Raw genomic sequence first — 23,721 nt, forward strand, 5'->3', positions numbered from 1 at the left:
GAGCTGGCAGCCACCGTATCTAGCTTCTCCAGCGTACTGGTTCGCACTGGGCGGGGAAAGGTTAGAGGTAATGTGTAGCACAGAAGATAGCTATACTTGCCATGCTATTCTATCGCACAGAAGATAGCCACCTGGGGACTGTAGCTTCCCAGCACCCATTGTCACTGGCAGGAATTGCATGGCCATTACTCTGCACGGTGGATTCATATATAATGTCCCCAAAGGTGCAAACTTGCATTTCCCTGCAGGCGTAGAGCAAGTCACAGGGCTCTGCGATAGGTGGTTGATTTATGACAGGTTATTATTCGAGATGTGAGGCATGGAAGTGCCTTGGCAATAGGCAGCAATATTGTTTTTAAATAAGTCTGACAAGTACAGCTCAAAAAACCACAGGCTATAAAATACACATTTCTGCACACCTGAGTCCTCACACTCGCTAGTCCAGTCCTGCCACTGGCTCCGCTTCCAAAGCACTACCAGGGCGCTTCACTCCTGACCACATGCTGCCCTTGGTACTCTACCTCTGGGCCCACACAAACAGCTCTGCATGCGCCTTGGTCCTGACTTGCAGCCTCCTCTGCTCTGTGTGTCTTGAGCACAGATTACCAGCTAGGCACAGCTGTGTGGCGGTTTGGGGCTATGGGAATGAGTGACTGGATTGACAGCAACACATTCATTTCACATGGGAAATGCAAACTGTATCAAGCCTGATAACCAAGAATACAGGGGGAGAGAGGGTGAAGATCGGAGATGGACTGTGGGACGCTTAACCATATTAGGGGGAGTGACAGCTGTTGATTTCAGATAAGCAAAGGAGGCGAGCACGTACATTCGTCGGTACCAGCTGTTTCTGTATTTTTAAAGCATCTTCCTGCAGTATGATTTCCGAGAAAGCCCCTCCATTCCCAGTATATAATACTAACCAAAGCAATGTGGACTTCCATGGGTATATCACCCCCGGGGATTCTATTCTTAGAGCATTTCTGTCTCCCACATGAGCCCATTTTTTGTGTAAATCACATGGAAAAAACTCTGCAACACAAATCCCCTGAGTGACTTCCTTGAAGTTGTCAAGGGGATCTGCACACACACTGTGTTGTCCCACCACAGATGGCTACACACGTTTAAATGAGGTCATTGGAAGTATTTCCATTCATTTCAGTGGGCTTTGGATCAGGCCCAGCGCTAGGAAAGTTCTTGGAGCTGACATCTTAGACACACACATCACGTAAGACATTTAGTATGGTCCCAACTGTGCAATGGGATAAAGGCTTGTGCCAGTCCAGAGTCCCTGAAAGAGGCTCTGACCAGGCACAGGAGTCTGCCTGCGTGGATCAGAATGCAGGATCAGGATCTATATTCATGTGTTATGTTGTTGTCTCATTTTATTCAAGCCAGGAGATATTGCACGGCCTCACGCCACGGGTGTTCTTCCCCAGTCCACAAATCCTGGTGTTTCCAGTTTAAAAGTGAGTACAGATAGGTCAAGGGAGCCATTACCAATGTTTGCACATCTGCACTTAGCAGTTTATAGCGGGGGCCGGCACCCATGCCAGAGCCACTGAGCTACAATCCTGAGGGCTGCAACTAATTTGTATAAAATGGAGCAGATTGCTCACCTGTATCTTTAATACAGAGGTGCAGAAAATGGAACTTCCATCCCATGGGAAATTCAGATATTTCTATGTTTGTCTTTGCCCTGAAGTGGGACAAAATATCAAAATCATGGAACTGAAATGCTGAAATATTTTGATTCAAAAACATCAAAATTATGTTTTTAACAGCTTCCATGTAGATTATGTTGAAACAGTAAAATATTATAAAATTAATAATATCAGAGTAAAACAAAGTGAAACCAAACAAGTCTAAAAGAAACATTTCTATGTTATCTAAATGAAATGAGAAAGTCTAAATGAATCGTTTCAAAACTTTGCCATAAAACATGTTGTCAGAATCTACATGGTCTCGTGAAATATTTAGATTTTGATGAAATAGCCTTTTCTCCGGGAAAATTGTTCAGTCAAATATTTTTTTGACCAGCTCTCTGGAGACTGGTGGTTCCAGTATGCAGTCTTGCACCCAATTCTTTCCAGCTCTGCCTCTGGCAGCGGGGACGACTAGATCAGTTATATAGCAGCCCAAACTGCTGCATAAATAAGCCCATTCTATATGCAGTTGGCTTTTGCTATTGACCCCCAGATTAGCTTGGAGGGCATTCAGCTCTGGAACTCACTTCCGCTGTTGGTCTGACAGACTCCAAGTCTTTTGATCTTCATGGTATGGTCTAAGACTCACATAATTTCTCAGGCTTTAGCCTGCGCGATCTTTGGGCCGTGCCTGCCTTATCCTGGAGGGAATTTACTTAGAACTGATATTGATCAGTGGGCTATGGCATTTCTAAACTTGCTCCTGCTCCTTGGGAATGTGTGGTTGAGCTTTATAAATCTATAAATAAATACAATTACCTGCTCTACTAAGTAATTTAAAGGGGCTATTTCTAGCCTACCTGATTTATAGCCCATTTGTATTTTTTCACTGTAAGAAAGCAGAAGCTGGCCTATTACTCTGAATCATTTTAACTTTCAGTGGAGTAAGCAGGGTCATGGGAATTTATTTTTTTCAGCTGGCAGATTATTAGAGGATATGTTTATAAATAGCTATTCTGTAGCTGTGTTTAATGACTTTGCACATAAGCAACATGGTGAGTGCTGCAATATAAACAGCTAGAGAGATTGTAAATTCCTGATTCTGCTGCCATTGAAGTCAATTATAAAATTCCATTGATTTCAGTGGATTTTCCATAAATCCCCTTGTTTGCAGGAAAGATGGGAGCCTGGAGGAACCAGATTGTTTATTTTTGTTTGCTACTATTTATTTTCTAAATAATTTATATTGGAGGCTTCAGGGAGAAAATGCAAAATATACCCATTGAGTTAATATTAACCATTAGCCTAATTCAGCCTAAGAGAATCAGCAGTTAAGAGTCTGATGATTTCCATTTAAGCTCTATCAGAGCAGCTTCCTGGATGCACCAAAGTCAGAGTTTAGTAACAAGGAATGAAATCCCAGCTCCTGTGAAGTCAATATAGCAAATCTCCCATTGATTTCAGTGGGGCCAGGATTTTAAACCCAGGAGTTTTAAGAATCTGCTTCCAAATGGATTGATTGGCAGTTAAGGAAAGAGATCTCATATTTCACCACATCCCCACAAAAGGATATATTTAAAAAGTAAAAAGCCAAGAACATAGAAACCCACGCTCTTTTAGAATCAAGCATTGCAGACAAAAGTGGTTATATAGTATCATTATAATTTATTAGGTTTGTAGCTCACCATATGCAATAAATTATAGTCAACATAATTATAGCATTGTCATAAAACACTACCATGGAGTATTTCTAATATCTAACACACTATCTACAAGTAAGCTCTGTAATTATGGTATATTAATATCAATGAGAAATGAACAAAATATCTTTAAAAAGACTTTCACAGTAAATTCAGTTCAGGAGAGGAACTTCATTATTTTTGCTTTTGTGCAAAAATTTCATGATACGAGTATACCACATAACAATGAGAAAAGAGATACAATTGCATAGTGTTTCTAAAGAAAATGCACTCCCTGAAGGTTGAACTTGTTACACCCATGTGGTGTATTTTTAATGCATTTTAACAAATGCAAAATAAATGATCAATAGCTGATCAGTCACTACAACCCTCCATCCCAGTAGACAACAGTGAGGCTTAGAAATCATTTAAAGATTCAGTAAAAACAAGTTTAAAAAAAAGATGAAACCAGTAAACAAGTAGAAGAAAATGTTCTATTCTGCTTTCACCTCAGATTTACTGAGAAAATTGAGTCTGACTGGATGCTTGTGTCATTGTCCCATAGTTCTATGCCTGGAAGCTCGCTGGGTATGTTTCTTGCCAAACATGCTGGTTTCTTTCACTCATATGTAGGCTTTTCTAGTTCTCTTGTTGCTGATACCGGTTCTTTCGCATTTGGAGAGTTTTCAATCACTCCTGGAAGCTTTCTGCAGTGTGTAAAATTGGATTGAATGCTTATAGCCAGTTTTCAGGTTCACTTGTCTGGCCAGAAGCTTCCATGGTTGTGGAGAATATCATATTTGTTAAGATTTCACAAACTCAGTTTTGTTCTTTAAATATAGCTTTTCTTCCATCTCCTTTCCCTTAGATAGTTCAATGAACTTTAATGGAATATTTCCGAAGTTTCAGAAACTGGAAAAGTTTGTCTTTTGTTCTCTGCTTTAGTGCCATTAATGCTCGTGTTTTCTCCTCCCAGTCCTGATCAGCGTCAAGTATGATCCTGGCTCTTTCCTCTGCTTTCTTGTCTCCAGAGTTTTTGAAGAGCTTTTGAAGAGATTCTTGATCTGTGCTTTCATAGATATTGGCCACAGCTTTCTTTCGCAAGGCTGTGTCAAACCGATAGCCATGGACTGATGGGCTCACTCTTAAGGATGTAGACATGGTTGAAATTTGATTGCTTCTCTTTGCTTTCATCTATATCAGATGCACTGGTATTTGCCTTCTAGGACTCATCAGAGAGATCAGTACAAAACATATTCACAGAACTGCTATTTAAAGGCATCCAGAGCAAAAAAACCCTGGAAGGATCAAGTTACAGCAATGACATCAGAGCAATCTCAACACAGAATAATTATAGTCGGATTTAACAGTTAAGATGCCAGATTTCCTTGTTTGTAAAAATGAGAGCAAAAGTTTTCCTTTACTCATGTGAAGAATAGACTTTACACACACAGCCTTTGGTTGGTATGCTCAGAGAAGGAGAACACATTCAGAAATTTTTGCCAAGTAAACAGACTCATTTGCAAGAGAGAGGTTGTTAATCCATCTGAGGAATAAACTTCTGTCCTAGCTTATTACTATGCTACTAAAACTGTTTGCTGGGAGCAGGTCTGAGCCACTGTGCTCTTTGTATAGTTCTCTGTGAATTGTTTCTAGCCCAGCCGAAGGAAAGTGTAATAAAGCAGCGACACACACTTGGGGCTGATTACGGAACGTTTGGGGCTGATTACTCCATGATGAGAACAATATTTAGTGCTCATACAGAGCTTTGCATTTTCAAGGTGGTTTACAAACATTATTTACTCCTCACAGCATCCCTGTGAGGCAGATATTGTTACTATCGCCTCAGATTTCATTACACGCTACGTTCATATCCCCACCAAAGCCAGAGCTACATTCTTCATGCCTGCCAGGACATCTCGCCTCTGGGAGCACATGGAGGCATGTAAATCACCCACTCTCTGGAAAGCCCCTCAGCAATGAGCCAGAACAAAGTCAGCACAGAGCGGAGCTGGATTGTCCTGCTTGGGTGGGTTTAATTTGGACTCATTGTGTTACTTCCCCCACTCTGAGAAAGCTCCTGATTTCCACCCTACACTCCATGCCCCAAAGACCCCACATTCCAAGAACTGTCACTCCAGGAGATGAGGGCTGGATATAGCTACTTAAGGAGGGTCAGTATTTGTTGTTTGGGCCTATGGGGTTCACTAGAGAGCACCGCCAGGTGCCACTTCCCTCACCCTCCACCCCCTCGAGGACAGCGCAATGGCTGGGGGCATTGCAGATGTAAAGATCCCACCGTTTGCTTCCTTATCCCATGACACTTCAGCCAGAAGTCAGGAGAGGTCATTTTTGTTCAGCCAACATGCTGCTCCATGTTATCCTGATCACGGCTTCCATACAACCCTGGGCACTGCCTATGATTAATTATGGCAGCTCGGGTTAATTCAAAATGCTTAGCTGCCACAGTGGTGGGGTGCTTTATGAGTAGAGAGGGAGACAGATAATGCCAGCTGACGGGCAGATAATCTGTGGTCAAAACTCACTTCTGCTTCCTGCTTTTCACATTTTGACAGTAGCAGAGAGCTGTGACAGTGTTTCTGGAACACTAGACCCTAGACACCCTGGTTAGCCCATAATGCTATTGCAGCTCACTTCCCCTTTTTAATTTTTAGTAATAGCAGAAAAGAGAATAAAAAAGAAAAAAGCTTTTAAGGCATGTTGAAGAGCTGCCATGAAAGATAAAAGCACCCAGTACAGCCACAAATTTAAAGTCACATCAAATATATGCACATTTACTTGACTCTGAACATTTGCTTTAATTAATTTCAGAGCTACATAGTTTCATAGATTTCATAGCCAGAAGGGGCCATTAAATCATCTAGTCTGACCTGTATAACACAGACCATAGAACTTCATCCAGGTTCCCCTGTCATGAGCCTAATATACTTGTGTTTGGTCACAGAATTTTTTTTTAGTTATCTCAATAGGTAGTAGTCACGCAATAATTTGCAATGGCTCAATGTCCTGTGGTCTTTACGTCTAGGCTGTTAATGCTTTACAAAAGGTCCTATTTCTTTTGCTTGATGGTCTGATTTAGAACGGGTCAAACTCTGCAGATGCAATGTTCATGAACATTTGTTTGAATTCACACAATTGGTTTGGTTTGAATGTGCTCATACCAGTCTTTGTGAGATTATTCAGTCTTTGTGAGATGTCTTTGGCTCTTCTTTGTGAGAATGCCCTGATCCACAGGAGAACAAGGCTGCTCATATGTGAACATCAGGATTTGCTGCTGAATATTTACGTATGATTTCTTTAGCACTGTTGGTCACTTGCCAATCCATATGCTTTATTCTCCTATTTTAAAAGTTTTATCTGTCCAGTCAGGGAGCCAAAGCCTCTCTATGTGACCGGCCACACACCACAAATAATGGATAGGGAATATCTGAAGTAAAAGGTTTGTAACAAGGAATAACAAATTATCTGAAATGATTCTGTCCAGATTATCCAGTGAACATCTTATTGTTGTTTATTTTCTGTATTATGGCAGCTCCTAGGAGCCCCAGTGGGGGACCAGGACTCCATTGTACTAGCACAAAAAGATGGTTCCTGTCCCAAAGAATGTTACATATAACTAGGGGGCCCTACCAAATTCATGGTCCATTTTGGTCAATGTCATGGTCATAGGATTTTAAAAATAATAAATTTAATTATTTAAGCTATCTAAATGTGAAATATTAGGATGCTGTAATTGTAGGGATCCTGACCCAAAAAGGAGATGTTGGGCTGGGGGTCACAAGTTATTGGGGGGGGGGGGTTTACAGTACTGCTACCCTGACTTCTGCCCTGCTGCTGGCACTGCCTTCGGGGCTGGGCAGCCGGCCAACAGCCGCCGCTCTCCGGCCTCCCGGTTCTGAAGGCAGCGCAGATGTGTGGCAATACCGCAAACCCCCCAAAATAACCTTGCAACCCCCCTGCATCTCCATTTTGGGTCAGGACCCCTAGTCAGAGAAACGCTGGTCTCCCTCCATGAAATCTGTATAGTATAGGGTAAACGCACACAAAAGATCAGATTTCACAGTCCGTGACACGTTTCTCATGGCCGTGAATTTGGTAGGGCCTTACATATAAATAGTGTATCTTTTTATTAAATTACTTGTGAAAAATACAATAAGGAGCAAGTGAGATTGTTCTGTGACTGATTCATGAACAGAAAAGAGAGAGGCAGTCATCAGAGGATGGTATTTAGATAACAATTCCGCCTATGTGCTTTATGCTGGTTCTAGCTTGCCACAGCTCTTATCTCAGGAGGAGGGAGGGGATGCCATTTAGCCATATGAACACTTCCATATCTGTATATTATTAACAGGTTGTAAATAAATGTTTGGGCATGCCCTAGGTCCAGTCCCATAGCTCTTATTCAGTCAACATCCTGCTGAATCAAATGGATTTTGCCTGAATACGTATTGCAGCACTATTATCCTTTAGCATTATCATCACCTGGGGTTAATTTGTTCCTCTTGCTGTTGAATAGGTCCATGAGAGAGTTTCTATTGGTTACACACCCTTCTCAGCATGTGGATATTAATGTTGCCAGTTCTTGGTTTTGTTTTGGGGTTTGGGGGGGAGGGTGTTTCCCCCATGAAAGGGAAAAGCCTCATGTTTAATTATCAATTGCTATTCACAAAACAGAGAGTCAAGGTAAGTGGGGTAATATCTTTTATTGGACCAACTTACCTTGGTGAAAGAGACAAGCTTTCCGGCTTACACAGAGCTCTTAGAATCATAGAATCATAGAATCATAGAATATAAGGGTTGGAAGGGACCCCAGAAGGTCATCTAGTCCAACCCCCTGCTCGAAGCAGGACCAATTCCCAGTTAAATCATCCCAGCCAGGGCTTTGTCAAGCCTGACCTTAAAAACCTCTAAGGAAGGAGATTCTACCACCTCCCTAGGTAACGCATTCCAGTGTTTCACCACCCTCTTAGTGAAAAAGTTTTTCCTAATATCCAATCTAAACCTCCCCCACTGCAGCTTGAGACCATTACTCCTCGTTCTGTCATCTGATACCATTGAGAACAGTCTAGAGCCATCCTCTTTGGAACCCCCTTTCAGGTAGTTGAAAACAGCTATCAAATCCCCCCTCATTCTTCTCTTCTGCAGGCTAAACAATCCCAGCTCCCTCAGCCTCTCCTCATAACTCAAGCTCTTCTTCAGGCCTGGTACCTGAAGAACCCAGAGCTGAAGAAGAGCTCTATGCAAGTTCAATAGTTTGTCTCTTTCCCCAAGAGAAGTTGGCCCAATAAAAGATATGACCTCACCCACCTTGTCGCTCTCATATCCTGGGACCAACATGGCTACAACTATACTGCAAATATTCACCAAGGAGTAATAGATGGGGACACTGGGGGGAGAGATCGGGAGGGGAGGAAATTCCCAACTCCTGAACTGCACATTTCCAGCTCAGATGCAAGATGCTGTCTCTGCAACACAGTAGGAAAAGTTTTGGGTAATGTTAAAAGTATATTTCATTGTAAAATATTAAATATACTTTGCTTCACTGGACAGATAAATAAGTTACCAAACTATCTGGAAATAGCATAAATTGTGCCGAACAAATGGTTATCTGTCTCCCAGCTGTATCTATAATGAGCCCTCCTGTTGAGATGCAGCATTGCTCTTTTGCCAGGGTAACAGCTATGGTACATTCATGCAGGTCCCTTCTTTTTTAGCACCTTCTATCACTTCTCTGCATGTGTTTACAGTGATGTGGCTGATGGTATTAATTTCATAAAACTGTTGAAGATACACAGTCTTGTGCACGGAGACTGGTGCCAGACAGGCTCAGGAAAGTGTCTGCTGTGGAAACGAAGAACAAAACTGATGCATAGGAAGTAAGACATCAGCAGCTGCCAGGCACACACACGCATTTTCTTGTGAAATAATTTTGCTGTGAGCAGTGTCAAACATACCTCAGCCCCCTTAGAGCTTTTGTTCCTACTTAGAACAGTGATTATGTTTGGTTGCTTTAGGACATGTGGCATGCAACCATATAGCACTCCTGAAATGCTCTTTGATTAATTTTTTTCTGTTATATAATTTATGAAATACTTCCTTCCTCATGAACTAGTAATTCTTTTCTCGTGAATTTGGGGGATTCTCTGGAAAAGATGTGATTTCTATAGTGCTGCTCATGATACTCATGGTACAATTAAGTCTTGAAATTATTAGACATCCTGCTGCTTTACATATTAAAAGGAGTCTGGTTTCTAATTCATATTCTCTCTGTCCTTGCAGAATAAATAGCTCAGTCGCATCCCTGATTCCATCATGCCTTTAAAACTCTTGGCATTCTAGTTATCGTAATTTGTCTTGCCTAAGGAGCAGTCAAGTTTGTCCTTAGCCCCACAAAATGAACCCTACATGTTAGAAATTGAAAGTTCAGCTCCTATAACTCATCCTGTAGTGTCCCAGGACCCAGATCAGGGCCTTGAGGGCTGAGGTGCTTGTTGTCACTTATTATGGGCCAGATTGAGCCGCCAGGCTCAGCCCCTGGAATATAGGGCAGGGCATAGCTGGGCTGCCCCAGGAGTAGCTCCTGGAGGGAATCGTGACTCAAAGGGCTAGATCCCGTTGCACTGCTCCAGTAAAGCTGCCCTAAGGCAGCAGCTGGGGATGCCCCTAATGTAGAGGATCCTGAGCTGACATAGGAGTACCACTTGAATCCCTTTGGCCCCTATCTCAGGAAAAGGGGCATTCTGGGATGGAGGCGTGGTAGAGAAGGACAGATAAGGGCTGGACCAGAGTATGATGTCCCTCCAGAGATCAAGGCCATTGGAAGAGCCTTTTGCAGACTATTATCTGCTGGCACAAGATAGAGTAGCTCCCAGGATTGGAGGGGACAGAAAGATGAAATAAAACCTGCTATGCATTCACCTCTACACATGTGCCGTATGCAGCCTGTGCTCTTCCCATACCTTAATGATTCTTCGGATGAACTAGGCCTGTGTTTGTTTTTTTATAAAAAGGCAGGTAACTTTGGAGGAGCTTTGAATTTTGTAAGGAACATTTTGCACAGCTTTCCTTCATCATTAGTCTGCTAAAGCCTAGGCAATTTGTGATCTATTATACTTAAGGAACTAGCTGAAGCAATCTTGGAACCGTTAGCAATGGTCTTTGAGAACTCCTGGAGGATGTTGAGAAGTTACAGGGAGTTAGAGAAGGGAAACATAGTACCTGTCTTTAAAAAGGGGAACAAAGATGATCCAGGGACTTATACACCAGTCAGCCTAACTTTGATACCTGGAAAGATACTGGAACAAATTATTAAACAATCAATCAATGAAACACATGCATCCGACGAAGTGGGTATTCACCCACGAAAGCTTATGCTCCAATACGTCTGTTAGTCTGTCAGGTGCCACAGGACTCTTTGCCGCTATTAAACAATCAGTTTCTCAGCACCTAGAGGACAATAGGGTTATAAGGAATAGCCAGCATGAATTTCTCAAGAACAAATCATGCCAAACTAACCTAATCTCCTTCTAGTCTCCTTCTAAGCCTAATCTCCTAATCTCCTTTTAGTCAGGCTTTTGACACAGTCCTTCCTACATGGCATTCTCATAAGCAAATTGGGGAAATGCAGTGTAGATGAAATTACTGTAAGTGGGTGCACAACTGATAGAGAGACCAGATGCAAAGAGTAGTTATCAATGGTTCGTTGTCACACTGAGAGGTGGTATCTACTGGGTTCTTGAAGGGGTCAGTCCTGGGTCCAATACTATTCAATATTTCTGTAATGACTTGGATAATGGAGTGGAAAGTAGGCTTATAAAATTTGCAGATGACACAGAGCTGGGGGTGTGTGGTTGCAAGCACTTTGGGGCACAGGATTAGAATTCAAAACGATCTTGACAAATGGGAGAATTAGCCTGAATTGAACAAGATTAAATTAAATAAAGACAAGTACAAAGTACTTCACTTTGGAAGAAAAAATCAAAGGCACAACTGCAAAGTGAGGAATAACTGGCAACGTGGTAGTAAAAGGATCTGTGACTTATAGCGGATCACAAACTGAATACGTCAGCACTTGGATGCAGCTGTGAAAAAGGCTAATATCACTCTGGGATGAATTAACTACTCTATGTACTACTCTGCTCAGTACTGGTGAGACCACAGCTGGAGTACTGTGCCAGGAGCCCCACTTTAGGAAATATGTGGACAAATTGGAGTGAGTCCAGAGGAAAGCAACAAAAATGAAAAAAGGTTAACAAAGTCTTCAAATATGTTAAGGGCTGTTATAAAGAGGATGGGGATCAGTTGTTCTCCATGTCCCCTGAAGGTAGGACAAGAAGTAATGGCCTTAATCTGCAGCAAGGGAGACTGAGGTTAGATATTAGGAAAAACTTTCTACCTATAAGGGTAGTTACGCTCTGGAACAGGCCTCCAAGGGAGGTTGTGGAATCCACATCCTTGGAGGATTTTGACAACAGGTTGGACAAACACCTGTCAGAGATGGGCTAGGTTTACTTGGTCCTACAACTGTGCAGAGGGATGGACTTGATGGCTTCTCAAGGTCCCTTCCAAGCCTACATGTCTATGATTCTGTGGTTATTACTGTAAGATATTGCAGCCCTATTAGAGAACCTTGGCACTGCTGTCTGTACTGCCAACCCCAAAAGCTGAAAAATCATAAGTCAGGCCTCCAGAAATCAAGAGATTTACAAATAATAATTTTAGGTTCTTTTTAATCTTGTTTCTGAGCCTTTAGGATGCTTGGTGAAATTCTGAAGCCACCATGGGGGCTAGGAACCCTCCCCCGCCCTTTTTTTTTTGTGTTAATGAAAGCCAAGATTGTCACAAAATCTCACTTATCCCCAGGAGCTGGAGCTTTCAGTAAAACAGCACACATTGCGAGGCTCATGATAACATCAGGAGTGGTGGCAATGCTGGGCTGTCTTTTGGCAGTAGGAATATGAATATTCCTATTAATTCCTAGCCAATAAAAATGCAAAATGAGAAACCAAATCAGGACACTTTCCATGCTTCAGAGCTCCCAGCGTGAATTGTAATCACAGATTTCTTAAAAATACACATTAAATTTTTATCCGTTTCTTCTCCCACAGAAATATCCTGCTATGGTCAATTTTTCAAAAAGAGCTTCTTTGAAAATGAAGTTTTAACACTCGACACCAGCTGCCTTTGTTTAACAAACCCTCTGTCTTTAAAATATTACCCAAAAAAGAACCAAAGATAAACTGTTCTCTTTTTAATTTTTAATTGGTGAGTCATATCTTAAACATTCGGAAACTGAGCCTTGGGCATTTAGAGTTTCTTTAAAAAAAGAAAACAACCGTGATCATAAAACAAACGTGTTTATGACCAGGAAATGAAGACGAGGAATTTATACATATTTACCATACAATGGCTGATATTTTTTATTTTCTCATAAATTATTGTGATTTAGCCAGAAGGATTCCCCTCTCTTCATCTCCTGAGATATACCGGAGAATAATTAAAAGTTTCTCTGTCGTGAGAAATGGGTACCCAAGGACCTTCTGAAGCTATTATGTGTTTGAAGCATGTGCATGGAAGAGAACCTTGACGATATGTGTATGTGCATAGATGTCTGGCAGTGAATTATAATGTAATGAAAGGTACTGGAGCTACAGCTTGTAGAGAATGAACTTCCTTATTTATCCTCAGAACAGGTGCGGCAAGCCGCATTCTTCTGGCCTAGGCTCTAGTTCAGCAAAATACGTAAGCATGTGCAGAAGTGCTTTCTGAAGAGGGGTCAAACTTAACCACATACTCAAAAGTGCTCCCATACCTTGTTGAATCAGAGCCTACGCCTCTGTGCATGGACTGCCAACAAGGGTACCAATTAAGATTCACTGTGATTGCGCTTTTGGTTGTTTTAAGAACTGAGACTCCCACATTTCCCAGGGATCATCAAATGGATGTCAGATGGCTAATTATTTTGGTCTCTATGGACCTAGGTCAGCTGTAAAGCAGTGCTCTGGCAATGAAAGGTTCCATGTCCCATTGCCACTCCCCTGAGTCTTCCTGGCCTCCACTTGCCCAAAGCAGCTGTTCGGTTTATGTATTTTTCATGCTGCAAAACGAAGAATAGTCGATGCAGTTTTAAAAGTACATTTTAACTATGTTCAGTTTCTCATGGAAAACACACAAAGGATCTTCATTCAGTAACTTTTATTAATAGAAAGCATTACGAATATTTGCAAAATTGCTGGTGCTTTAGCCATTTGAGCCATTTCTTGCTTTTTCCCATTGCAAGCTTATGTGCACCTTGATATTTGTTTAACCTCAGAGTCACTTACAGATTTTTTTCTTCAGCTTCCTCCTCTCCTGTGGGCTGGAGGATCCTTGCACTGGTTAGGGTACAATGAATACAGCTCTCAATATGCTTGTTTGCTCTCAGTCTGGGGAGTGAATTAAAAAGGTGATTCTCTCCAGCACAGAAACAGCTGTGAGATTACAGTACGGTTAAAGAGGAGCCAGCTCATAATGTTCCTCTCAGAATCTTAATCCCTGAGAATTAGTGAAATGTCTAAGTCATGTGAATAGCTGTACCTGACCTGACTTTTCACCTTCCACCTAGTACTTCTGACCTCTGGCACAAGGCTAGTGCAATGTTTGCTAAATGACCTCACCTTTTACAGTACAGGCCTTATCTGATTTGTAATAGACCCTCTGAGAGGTCATGTCTGCAGCCTCAGAAGGTGTGTTTCCTGCTTTTTGCCTAAAAAAAGTTGGTGAGCCAGAGAAATAAGGGAGAAGCAACAAGACACCAGAATATTTCCAGCAGCTGAGTATAGTGTCTGACTAGACTAGGGTCTGGCATGCAGTCAGTCACCTCCATCAGGGGGACTCTTAGAATGAGAGGTAAGATTACTAAGAAACACAAAGGGGTTGGTGATATCTGGGGTGCACGACCAGTTATCCAGAGAGTTCCCTATTGTGATTGTGCAGATTTCCCAACCACGTGGCATATATTATTAGCAGCGCATGCCATAATATACTAGCACTCAGGCTACACATGACAACTGACTTCAGTGTAAGTTATGTAGCTCAGAGGTGTGAATAAACCACGCCATTGAGTGACGTAAATTACACTGACCTAAGCCCCGGGGTTGGACAGCACTATGTCAGCAGGAGAGCTGCTCCCAAGGACATGGCTACTGCCACTCGCAGGGGCCTGAGTGATTAAGTTGATGGGAGAGCTCTTTCCCGTCAGCTTAGCGTGTTTGCACTAGTGCAGTGGAGATGCTGTAAATTCCGTAGTGTAGCCACAGTCTCAGACTGAACCCAGCAGGGATACCAACATGAATAATCCTTCCTTGCATGCCCCCTGGTCTCCATCCCAGGGAGATGGGGCTCCTTTGAGCATTGTAAGTGTCTATGGTTTATTCACCAGGAGGAGTAAAGTGAGGATTTGAGTCTCTAGGGCTGTCAAGTCAGCGCCTTTCAGGAGCAAAACATTCATCCAAAAACAGAAGTGAGAGAGTTTGACTTTGGGCGAAGCATTCTGCTGTCTGAGACTCTCCGGCAGGTGGAAGGAACCTTGGTGAAAGAGGCAAAGTACCAAAGTGCAAAGAGTTATATATCTTTTCAGTGACTTGTTTTGCCAGGCTAACTCCGGGTGGGCTGAGCTGGCTCCTGACCCCAGTTGACTAAGCTTCTGAAGAGGTTCTAGTTTAGATGCACAGCAATAAGGTGGCTTATCTTAATTGTAGTTTTGCACTAGCCCAATTTCTAGAAAATGAATGATTTATCAGCTCAGTTCCACAGACGGTACCGTTCACACAACTGATTTGAAATGAGAGCCAGAATGAAAAACTAGTACGTTCAGTCATGGGAAGATATGATTAAATTTCAACCCTTCTGTCATAAATATAAAGGGAAGGGGAACCACCTTTCTGTATACAGAACTATAAAATCCCTCCTGGCCAGAGGCAAAATCCTTTCACCTGTAAAGGATTAAGAAGCTAGGATAACCTCGCTGGCACCTGACCAAAATGACCAATGAGGAGACAAGTTACTTTCAAAGCTGGAGTGGGGGGAAACAAAGGGTCTGTCTGTCTGTGTGATGCTTTTGCTGGGACCAGGTCAGGAATGCTCTTCAGAACTCCTGTAAAAAGTTAGTAAGCAATGTAGCTAGAAATGCGTTAGATTTTCTTTTTTTTAATGGCTGGTAAAATAGCTGTGCTGAATGGAATGGATATTCCTGTATTTGTGTCTTTTTGTAACTTAAGGTTTTGCCTAGAGGGATTCTCTCTGTTTTGAATCTGATTACCCTGTAAGGTATTTACCATCCTGATTTTACAGAGGTGATTCTTTTACTTTTTCTTCAATTAAAATTCTTCTTTTAAGATCCTGATTGCTTTTTCATTGTTCTTAAGATCCAAGGGTTTGGGTCTGTGTTCACCCATGCAAATTGGTGAGGATTTTTATCAAGCCTTCCCCTGGAAAAGGGGTGTAGGGCTTGGGGGGATATTTTGGGAGAAGATGTCTCCAAGTGGGCTCTTTCCCTGTTCTTTGTTTAACACGCTTGGTGGTGGCAGCATAGGGTTCAAGGACAAGGCAAAGTTTATACCTTGAGGAAGTTTTTAACCTAAGATGGTAAGAATAAGCTTAGGGGGTCTTTCATGCAGGTCCCCATGTCTGTACCCTAGAGTTCAGAGTGGGGAAGGAACCTTGACAACTTCAATTTCAAAAAATAGCTTAATAGAAAAAAAAACTGCTACCATGAGTCCCCGTTCAGAACTTTTTGTCCTTTCTAACACCTATGAAAACATAAATTAAATAGAGACTAGCTGCTAAGACAGCTATTGTTATAACAATTATATTCTGCCCTATTAATTTTGCTCTGTGATGTCATCTCACAATTAAAAAGAAAAGAGTGATTTGTTAACTTAGTCACGATGTAGTTCAGTGGCTTGAGCAGGGGATGCCTTTGCTAGTGCTGCCATTGACTCAGTCAGTGTCTGACCTGAGCCTCATTTTCTCCACTTAACATTGTCCGTGGAGCGGTTGGCACTTAGAGCCTTTAATCACAGCCCCTCCAAATATTACGCAAATTCTAATTCAGCAACAGCCTCTTTGAGTGACTCAAAAGCTGGATTCTCATTTTCTCTAAAAAGCAGTCACAGCAAAAAAGGAAGGCAAAAGAAAAGCAACATGAATTAAAGGTGTTTTTGTGCCAGTAGCACAGCGAAGGTATAGATGCCTCTACGCAGTTCAGCTTCTACTTAACGGCTTTACCTTTGAGGATCTTGGCCATGAGTAGATTTGAGGTTCGGGGCCATGTCCTTTTACCTGCACGATTAGTCCCATTGAGATCAATGCTTCTTAAATCAGCGGAACTAGATTTACTCATGTGGTGTTTGTAGGATCGGGCCCTTGGACAGCTCATGGACAGTGAATGATTGTGTCTCCCATGTAAGGCAGGAAATTAAGCTTTCTAAAGGAGGAGACTTTTAAGATGTACCCAGAGTCTGACATCCTAGCAACTTGCAGAAGAACCTTGTGGCCCTAGGCATGTTATATGCATGCTGCACTTTGCATCCTGATTACAGAGAATAATGAAATAAACAAACCAAAGGATGGATAGGAAGCCTATAGAAGTGCCCAGGCTCTATGATTGTAGATGCCAGAATTCTAATGTGAGATGCTGCCCTTGCTGTCAAGCCCTGCAGTGATTCTGGATTTTGGCTTCCAGTGGCTTTGCATGCAAGTCAGGAGCTGGTGTGTGATATTACAGGGGTGCATATAAGACATACGTCCTTTAATGAGAGGCCTATTTGCATGGATGAAGAGGAGATGGAAGCTTTGCAGTATACCTTCCTCCTTGAGTAATCAGAATAAACCATGAAATTTAGTTTGTTTTCTTTCTTAAGGCTTTTGTTTAACCACAGGAGTTAATCATGTAATAAAGCAATGAGAAAAGCAGAGCATATCAGAGGGACATTTGGGGTCTCACTGAGAATTAATAGTTCTTCAGTTCCCATATATTCTCTGTTAACTGTCCTGTCATTGTGAGTTAATAATGCAGTACATGACATGATGAATGGCCAGTTACTGTAAGTAAATTATGCTCAGTTTCCAGGTTGAGAAACTGAACAGAAACTTATGATATTTTAAGAATGTTAACACACTCGCTCACACACATCAGCCCTGCATGCAACAGATCTAATTAAAGTCTGAAGAAAACAGCAGTCTCGAATCTGCCTTCAGAACAGAGTGCTCATTTTCATAGACGCTCTGGTGATGGGGGCTGTATAAATATCTGTATAGATAGATTCTCCATTTGCTTTCTGTCCTCTGAAGCTTCATGTCCTTCAAAATACCAAAGAAAACTTGCTTTGTCATTCTGCACACTTGAGTAAATAATATCCACTTGGAATAAGTATCAGGTAAAACAATATCAGTCCAGGGCAATGGGTCTGGCTCTGACCACACAGGGAATGCACTGTGGGATAAAAAATAAAATGCAAAGCTATATCCAGCCTGGAGGTATCTCCATTGCATGTTTGTGTTGCATTAGATTCTTCTCTTCTTGGAAAAAATGTTGTGTTTATGATTTGCAAGAGACAGAGGCAGAGCATAGACTCAAACTCAGGAAAAGAGAGAGAAGCCTACATTGGAGAGTATGCTGAGTATGGAAGAGGAGCTGTTCTCACGGTGTTTTCTTTCACAACTTTCCTGGGTTTTAACACTGCTGAATGTGCAATGGCAGAACATACAGTGCTATATAATATCATATATGCACACCTACACAGAGAGCAATTGAGAGAGAGAGAGACTATTTTAGAATTGAATGAAGTGTCCATCCTAAGAACTGCTGAGATGCTCCAACAGTCCAGAGAAACCAACCTTTCTTACCTTCAACAAAAATAATGAAATAAAAGAGAAGGCCTCCCCTTTTCAGGGACTTTCCTTGGGAGGTTATAAGATGGTTGAAGATGGACTAACCTGAAGAGGAAGGCTTTAAAGTGAGCTTTGCATGGAGCAAGACGATGATGAAGATCTTGCAGGAGGGCAAGCTGCAGATGGGAATTGGAACTGAATTGGAAAAGTTCAGTTCTACCCCATTCTAGATGGAAGCTGAGGCTGAAGAGCAAGGCTGTCCAGTCAGTCTCAAGTGCCATGTGGGACACAGGGGGAAAGAGGGTCTCTCAAGCAACTTGTACATGAGTGACCATAACAACCCCTGAAATGTTTGTAGCATTCTGCTCTGTTGCAAACGTTTCTAGCAAGGAACTCATCCCAGGTCTGAATGTTAAGAACAAGTGTCCCGAAGAATATTCCTTACAATAACTTCATGCAGGTGCACCTTCTAGAAGGAAAGAGAGAGTTGTTGACCATTCTCTAGACGGAGCATCCTCTGGTCCTGAAATAAAGAACCTCACGTCTCAGTCCCATCTGTGCAGCAGACCCTCCTCTAGCTGATACTCTGTGTTTTCCCCTTCAGGCCCTAACTGTATTAGGGTTGTGTTCAGCCCCCATCTCCATATTACTATTTGCATTACAGTCGTATTCAGGGGCCCCAACCAATCCTAGGCCTTCACCATTGTAACAGTTGTATAAACACATAGTTCACAGACTAAGGGAGCGATTTTCAGAATGCCTAAGGGCATTAGGCATCCCCCTCCCAGGGGAAGCCCCATTAACTCCCTAAGGTGCTTTTTGAAACTCCCCCCCCAAAATAGACACGGCAGACAATCTTTGCCTGCCCCTTCAGCAGTGTAATGCTATTTCCATAAGCACCAGGAAAAGCTTATGTTAAATGTTATGTTAAAGCTTATGTTAAACCATGAGCTTTCATTGACATGAGCTTTTCAGGTCAGCGAAGGCTGGGCATGGCGAATGCGACGTAACGTTAGAAGTGAACACACACTTTTTCCTATCTTTCATGTTGAATTTCCTCTATGACCTTCCTGGCGGTTTCTGTGTATTCTTCCCTGCAAAAAGGGAAAGGCAGAAATGTCTCCAGTTGTCAGACTGCCCATTGTCTGGTGTAGGGGAGACAGACGCACAGGAAATCCTTTTTTCTGCTTTGGACATTGCTATAGAGCGGGTAGCTATTGCATTCTTGAAGCACAGCCCACGTGCAACTGCACCAGAGACAGAGACCAGGTCTCAAGTGTCCCCATAAGTCAGGTCACATCGCTGCGAAACGGCTTCCTTCCCTATATCACCAGCCCACCCTAGGAGTGCACAGACTGTGCAATTTATGTCCATTTGGCCATTAAGAGCAAGGCAGCCCTTTTTCTTTAATCTTCCTCTGGAAGCCAAAAATGCTATAACCTAGGCCTTAATACAGAGAGTTCTGATGAGCCTTCATTGTGCTGACAGCCAAGGAGAACTTACCATAGACCATATTTAGCAAATAGCTGTAATTCTGTTGAACCCCTGAAGAAAGCAAGCAGTTCTGTCAGGCTCATCTGGGTTTCCCAGAACAGCCTATACACGAGAACATAAAAGCGGCCAGACTGGGTCTAGCCCAGTAGCCTGTCTTCCAACAGTGGCCAATGCCAAGTGCCCCAGAGGGAATGAACAGAACAGGTAATCATCACGTGATCCACCCCATCACCCATTCCCAGCTTCTGGCAAACAGAGGCTAGGGACACCATCCCTGCCCATCCTGGCTAATAGCCATTGATGGACCAATCCTCCATGAACTTATCTAGTTATTTTTTGAACCTGTTATAGTCTTGGCCTTCACAACATCCCCTGGCAAGGAGTTCCACAGGTTGACTGGGCATTGTGTGAAAAAATACTTCCTTTTGTTGTTTTAAACCTGCTGCCTATTAATTTCATTTGGTGACCTATGGTTCTTGTGTTATGAGAAGGAGTAAATAACACTTCCTTATTCCTTATACCTACTCCCTCCCTAAGCAGCAACCTTTTACAAGAGAAATAGAGCACAGGAAAGAAAGCTGCCATGTGACAGGCCTACACTTCAATTAGATAGAGTCCGTTGCGCTCTTATTTTCCAACACACTCATTAATCACATGACCTAGGTCTCCAGTTAGAAAATATTGTTCAGCATCAATGTGTGAGTTCAAGTTTAACAGCAGATTTTTTTCTATGACAGCCCAGTACTGTATTTCTCTCTATGGCGCACCCCCTGACCGCTCTCCATGCAGGGGGCCAGCTAACTTCTAGCAGCTTCCAAGCCCCAATGCTCCCCATTGTTCCCTATCTAGCGAAAGCTGTTCCCTCATGTAACGTCTTCTCCGCCTTCCTCTCCCATGCTCGTTTTCCCTTATGCCTAGGAAAACTAAATGCGGGGTATGTTAGCAATGCAGATAGTCTGCTTCCACTGCTATGAACGTATTGAAAACACCAGTTCCAAGACCATGTTCCCTAGATAATCTGCTGGTGACCTGCAGAGAGCTGGCTGCTAATAGAGAGCTGGCTCTGCTACTTGTTTCCAGCTGTTACCCCATGTTAGAGACAGCTTAAAAATTCACTAAACACTTTCCTACAATCACTCTTCTACCTAGGCAGTTCCTGTAACTGCCCCAGGGATGCTATGTGATCATCAGTGGGAAGGGAGCTAGTCTCCATAATTCCACATCCAAAGAAGCTGGCCGGAAGACAATCCTTCTATTAAGAGATTAATTAGGGACTTTCATTATTGAGTATCCAATATTATCCGGTATTGAGTGATCCAAGTTTTGGCCACCAGAGTTTGCTCAGTCAATAAAAACTTCCAAATGTACATGTTAGACATTGTCTGTAGATTGTCTGCCTCAGTGCCCTGGATTGCAGATGTAAATGCAACTCTTGTGTGGGAGACTCTAGGATTCCTGCTACAAGGAGGTACTTTACTATGGACAAATCAAATCAAATCTCCTTATGAGAAACCAAGCAGAAGAACCCAGCACTGGTGAGTAAACAAGACACTGAGGGTGAACGATGAATGCATTTGAGAGGCAGCCTGGTCCAGTGGATGGAGCACTGGGCTAGGAATCAGGAGAGCTGGGTTCTATTCCTAGCAGTGACTTGGGCAAGTCCCTTTCTTTCTCTGAGTCTGTTTCTCCTCCCACCCATTGTCTCTGACCTAGTTGTATTGCAAGCTCATAAGGACAGGGAGTGTCTCTCATTCTATGTTTGTACAATGCCTAGCACTATGAGACCCTGCTTATGACTGGAGCTTTTTAGCATCACCATAATATGAAAGCTTCAAAAAACCTTCCAGTTTGTTTAGCCCTCAATATAATTTTCAGTAACATCCTGCTTTCATGCTTGACGTATATAAATGTCTGAGCAATTCTATCAGTGGAACGAACGAGCAGAAATCTGCACCAGGGCTGCCTCTTTTTTATTATCATAAAGTAATCAAAATACAGCCAGTGGAAACCACAACGTTTTCATCTCATTACATTCACACTGGAGTCTCTGGCTGTTTGCTGAGTGTGGGAGCATTTTTTCCTTGTGCTCTTCACTCACCTTGCTCATTTTACTGATTTCGGTGTTGCATTATATGGCACTGTTTCTCAGGGTTCAGAGCCTGGCACAGGGAAGAGTGGCTGACTCTCATTTGTCATTTGATAAGCATCCCTCCTTAACTGTAACAGTACTGTGATTTCCATGAATGGGGTATTGCTAGGATACATAATCCGCTCCCCACTTTCTCCACCCAAGATGTAAAAAAAAAAAATTGTACACAATTAAGTGCCTTCTGCTTGGATTGCTCCAATTTCCCTTGTGAGGTAGATAAGTAGAATTCCACCTCTCTTTACAGATTGGAACCTGAGTTATAGAAAGATTAAATGGCTTGCCCGCAGAAAACCAGTGGCAGAGACTAGTATAGAACCTTGGAGTTTTAATTCTCAGTTTCCTGTTCTAATCACTAGACACTCGAGAGAGATTTTTTTTTTTTTTTTTTTTTTTTTGGTATTCGTGATGCATTTGTGATTGCAGAAAAGCTGAGTGTATGTATACAGTAGCAGTAAGCACACAGATTGGAAAGTATGTATCTGAGTAAAGAAATCTAATCAGAGCTCAGGAAAACACCCAATTGTGCCACATGGGGATTGCTCACAGAATCAACTGATACCTAATTCATGTGGGAGATTATGTGAAAGAACAGTGTTAGCAACCTTGTATTTCATCCCTATAACAACAAAACACCTACAGAGTGAGAGCGATTTCCCTCCTTCCACCACAAATCCCACATGTTCCTCATTCCTAGGGACTCTGTTTGCAGCCCATAGACCTCTCTGCCCCCTGCAACATTCAGTATCTCTCACTCACACCGCAGTCATTGTGATGCGTTCACATCACAAGCCTCCAAAGAGGAAAGTGAATTTGTAGGCCATGGCTACACTACAAACTTTGGTCAATGCAAGTGACGTTGGCTTAAAGCCGCTGGAGTTAGTGTCTCGCTTGTGCTCACGCACGCTTGGCTCCTTGCGTCAGTGCTGCACATACTCACCAGGAGTGCTCATGTCGGTGCACAGTGTGTTGCACCATGGGTCGGTATCCCAGTATGTAACACGCCACCATCCAGCACACTGTCTTTTGGGAAGTTTTGGCAATGCATGGTGGGGCAGAAACAAGTTGCATAGGAGTGCCTGGGAGCCAGGGATCAACTTCCTAGCAAACAACTATCTCCATCCCCGAATGTCATCTATATTCCATACATTATACCATAATTATACCATAAATTATACCATAATTTACAAGCTTTAAAAAAAAATCTCATGAACCTGCACAGCCTTCTTCACTGTCCGCCATCTCTGATGGAATCAGGAAGCCTGCACAGTTCTGCACTAATTCATAAGTGTTGCAAGGATGAACCATCTTCTGGTATTTGCAAAACCGTAAGAAGAACCTAATCAGTGGGTAACATGACAATTTCTTGAGGGACGGACTGCTGTGAGATTAGCAAGAATCAATTCAAGGTTGTTGGTGGCGCTCAGGGAGCAGCTGATGATGGTGGAGCACTGCTTCTGGGACCAAGAAACAAGCACTGACTGGTGGAACCTCATCATCATTCAGGTTTGGGATGATGAGCTGTGGCTGCAGAACTTTCAGATGTGCAAGGCCACAGTCCTGGATCCGCATGCTAAGTTCGCCCCAGCAGTCCTTCACAGGCACAACAAAGAAGCAAGTGGTGATTGCACTGGGGAAACTTGCAATGCCAGATTGCTACCGGTCAGTGGGAAATCAACTTGGAGTTGGAAAATCCACTGTGGAGGCTGTTGTCATGCAAGTGTGTGTAGCCCATTGCACTAGCTTGCCTTCATAATATTCTGCCTTTATAATATTCAACAGTAATGCAAGGAACTTACAGGCTTGTATCCTGTAAGACATTAGCATGTGCAGGGCCATTAATCGCCTCCTGCTATGCAGGACT

General features: G+C 42.6%; 1 protein-coding gene and 1 long non-coding RNA gene across 2 annotated transcripts in view; one reads left to right on the forward strand and one right to left on the reverse strand.

The window, feature by feature from the left end:
• LOC125626421 (uncharacterized) overlaps positions 1-23,721 on the forward strand; it is a 170,085-nt gene that overhangs the window by 64,676 nt on the left and 81,688 nt on the right. The gene's annotated exons all lie outside the window — the stretch shown is intronic.
• On the reverse strand, positions 3,292-4,590 carry TCIM (transcriptional and immune response regulator). Its single transcript, XM_048829361.2, has one exon. The coding sequence runs from the start codon at positions 4,517-4,519 to the stop codon at positions 4,199-4,201; it is 321 nt and encodes a 106-aa protein (XP_048685318.1). The 5' UTR covers positions 4,520-4,590; the 3' UTR covers positions 3,292-4,198.

The sequence above is a fragment of the Caretta caretta genome, chromosome 26, assembly GCF_965140235.1.
Source record: "Caretta caretta isolate rCarCar2 chromosome 26, rCarCar1.hap1, whole genome shotgun sequence".
NCBI lineage: Eukaryota > Metazoa > Chordata > Testudines > Cheloniidae > Caretta > Caretta caretta.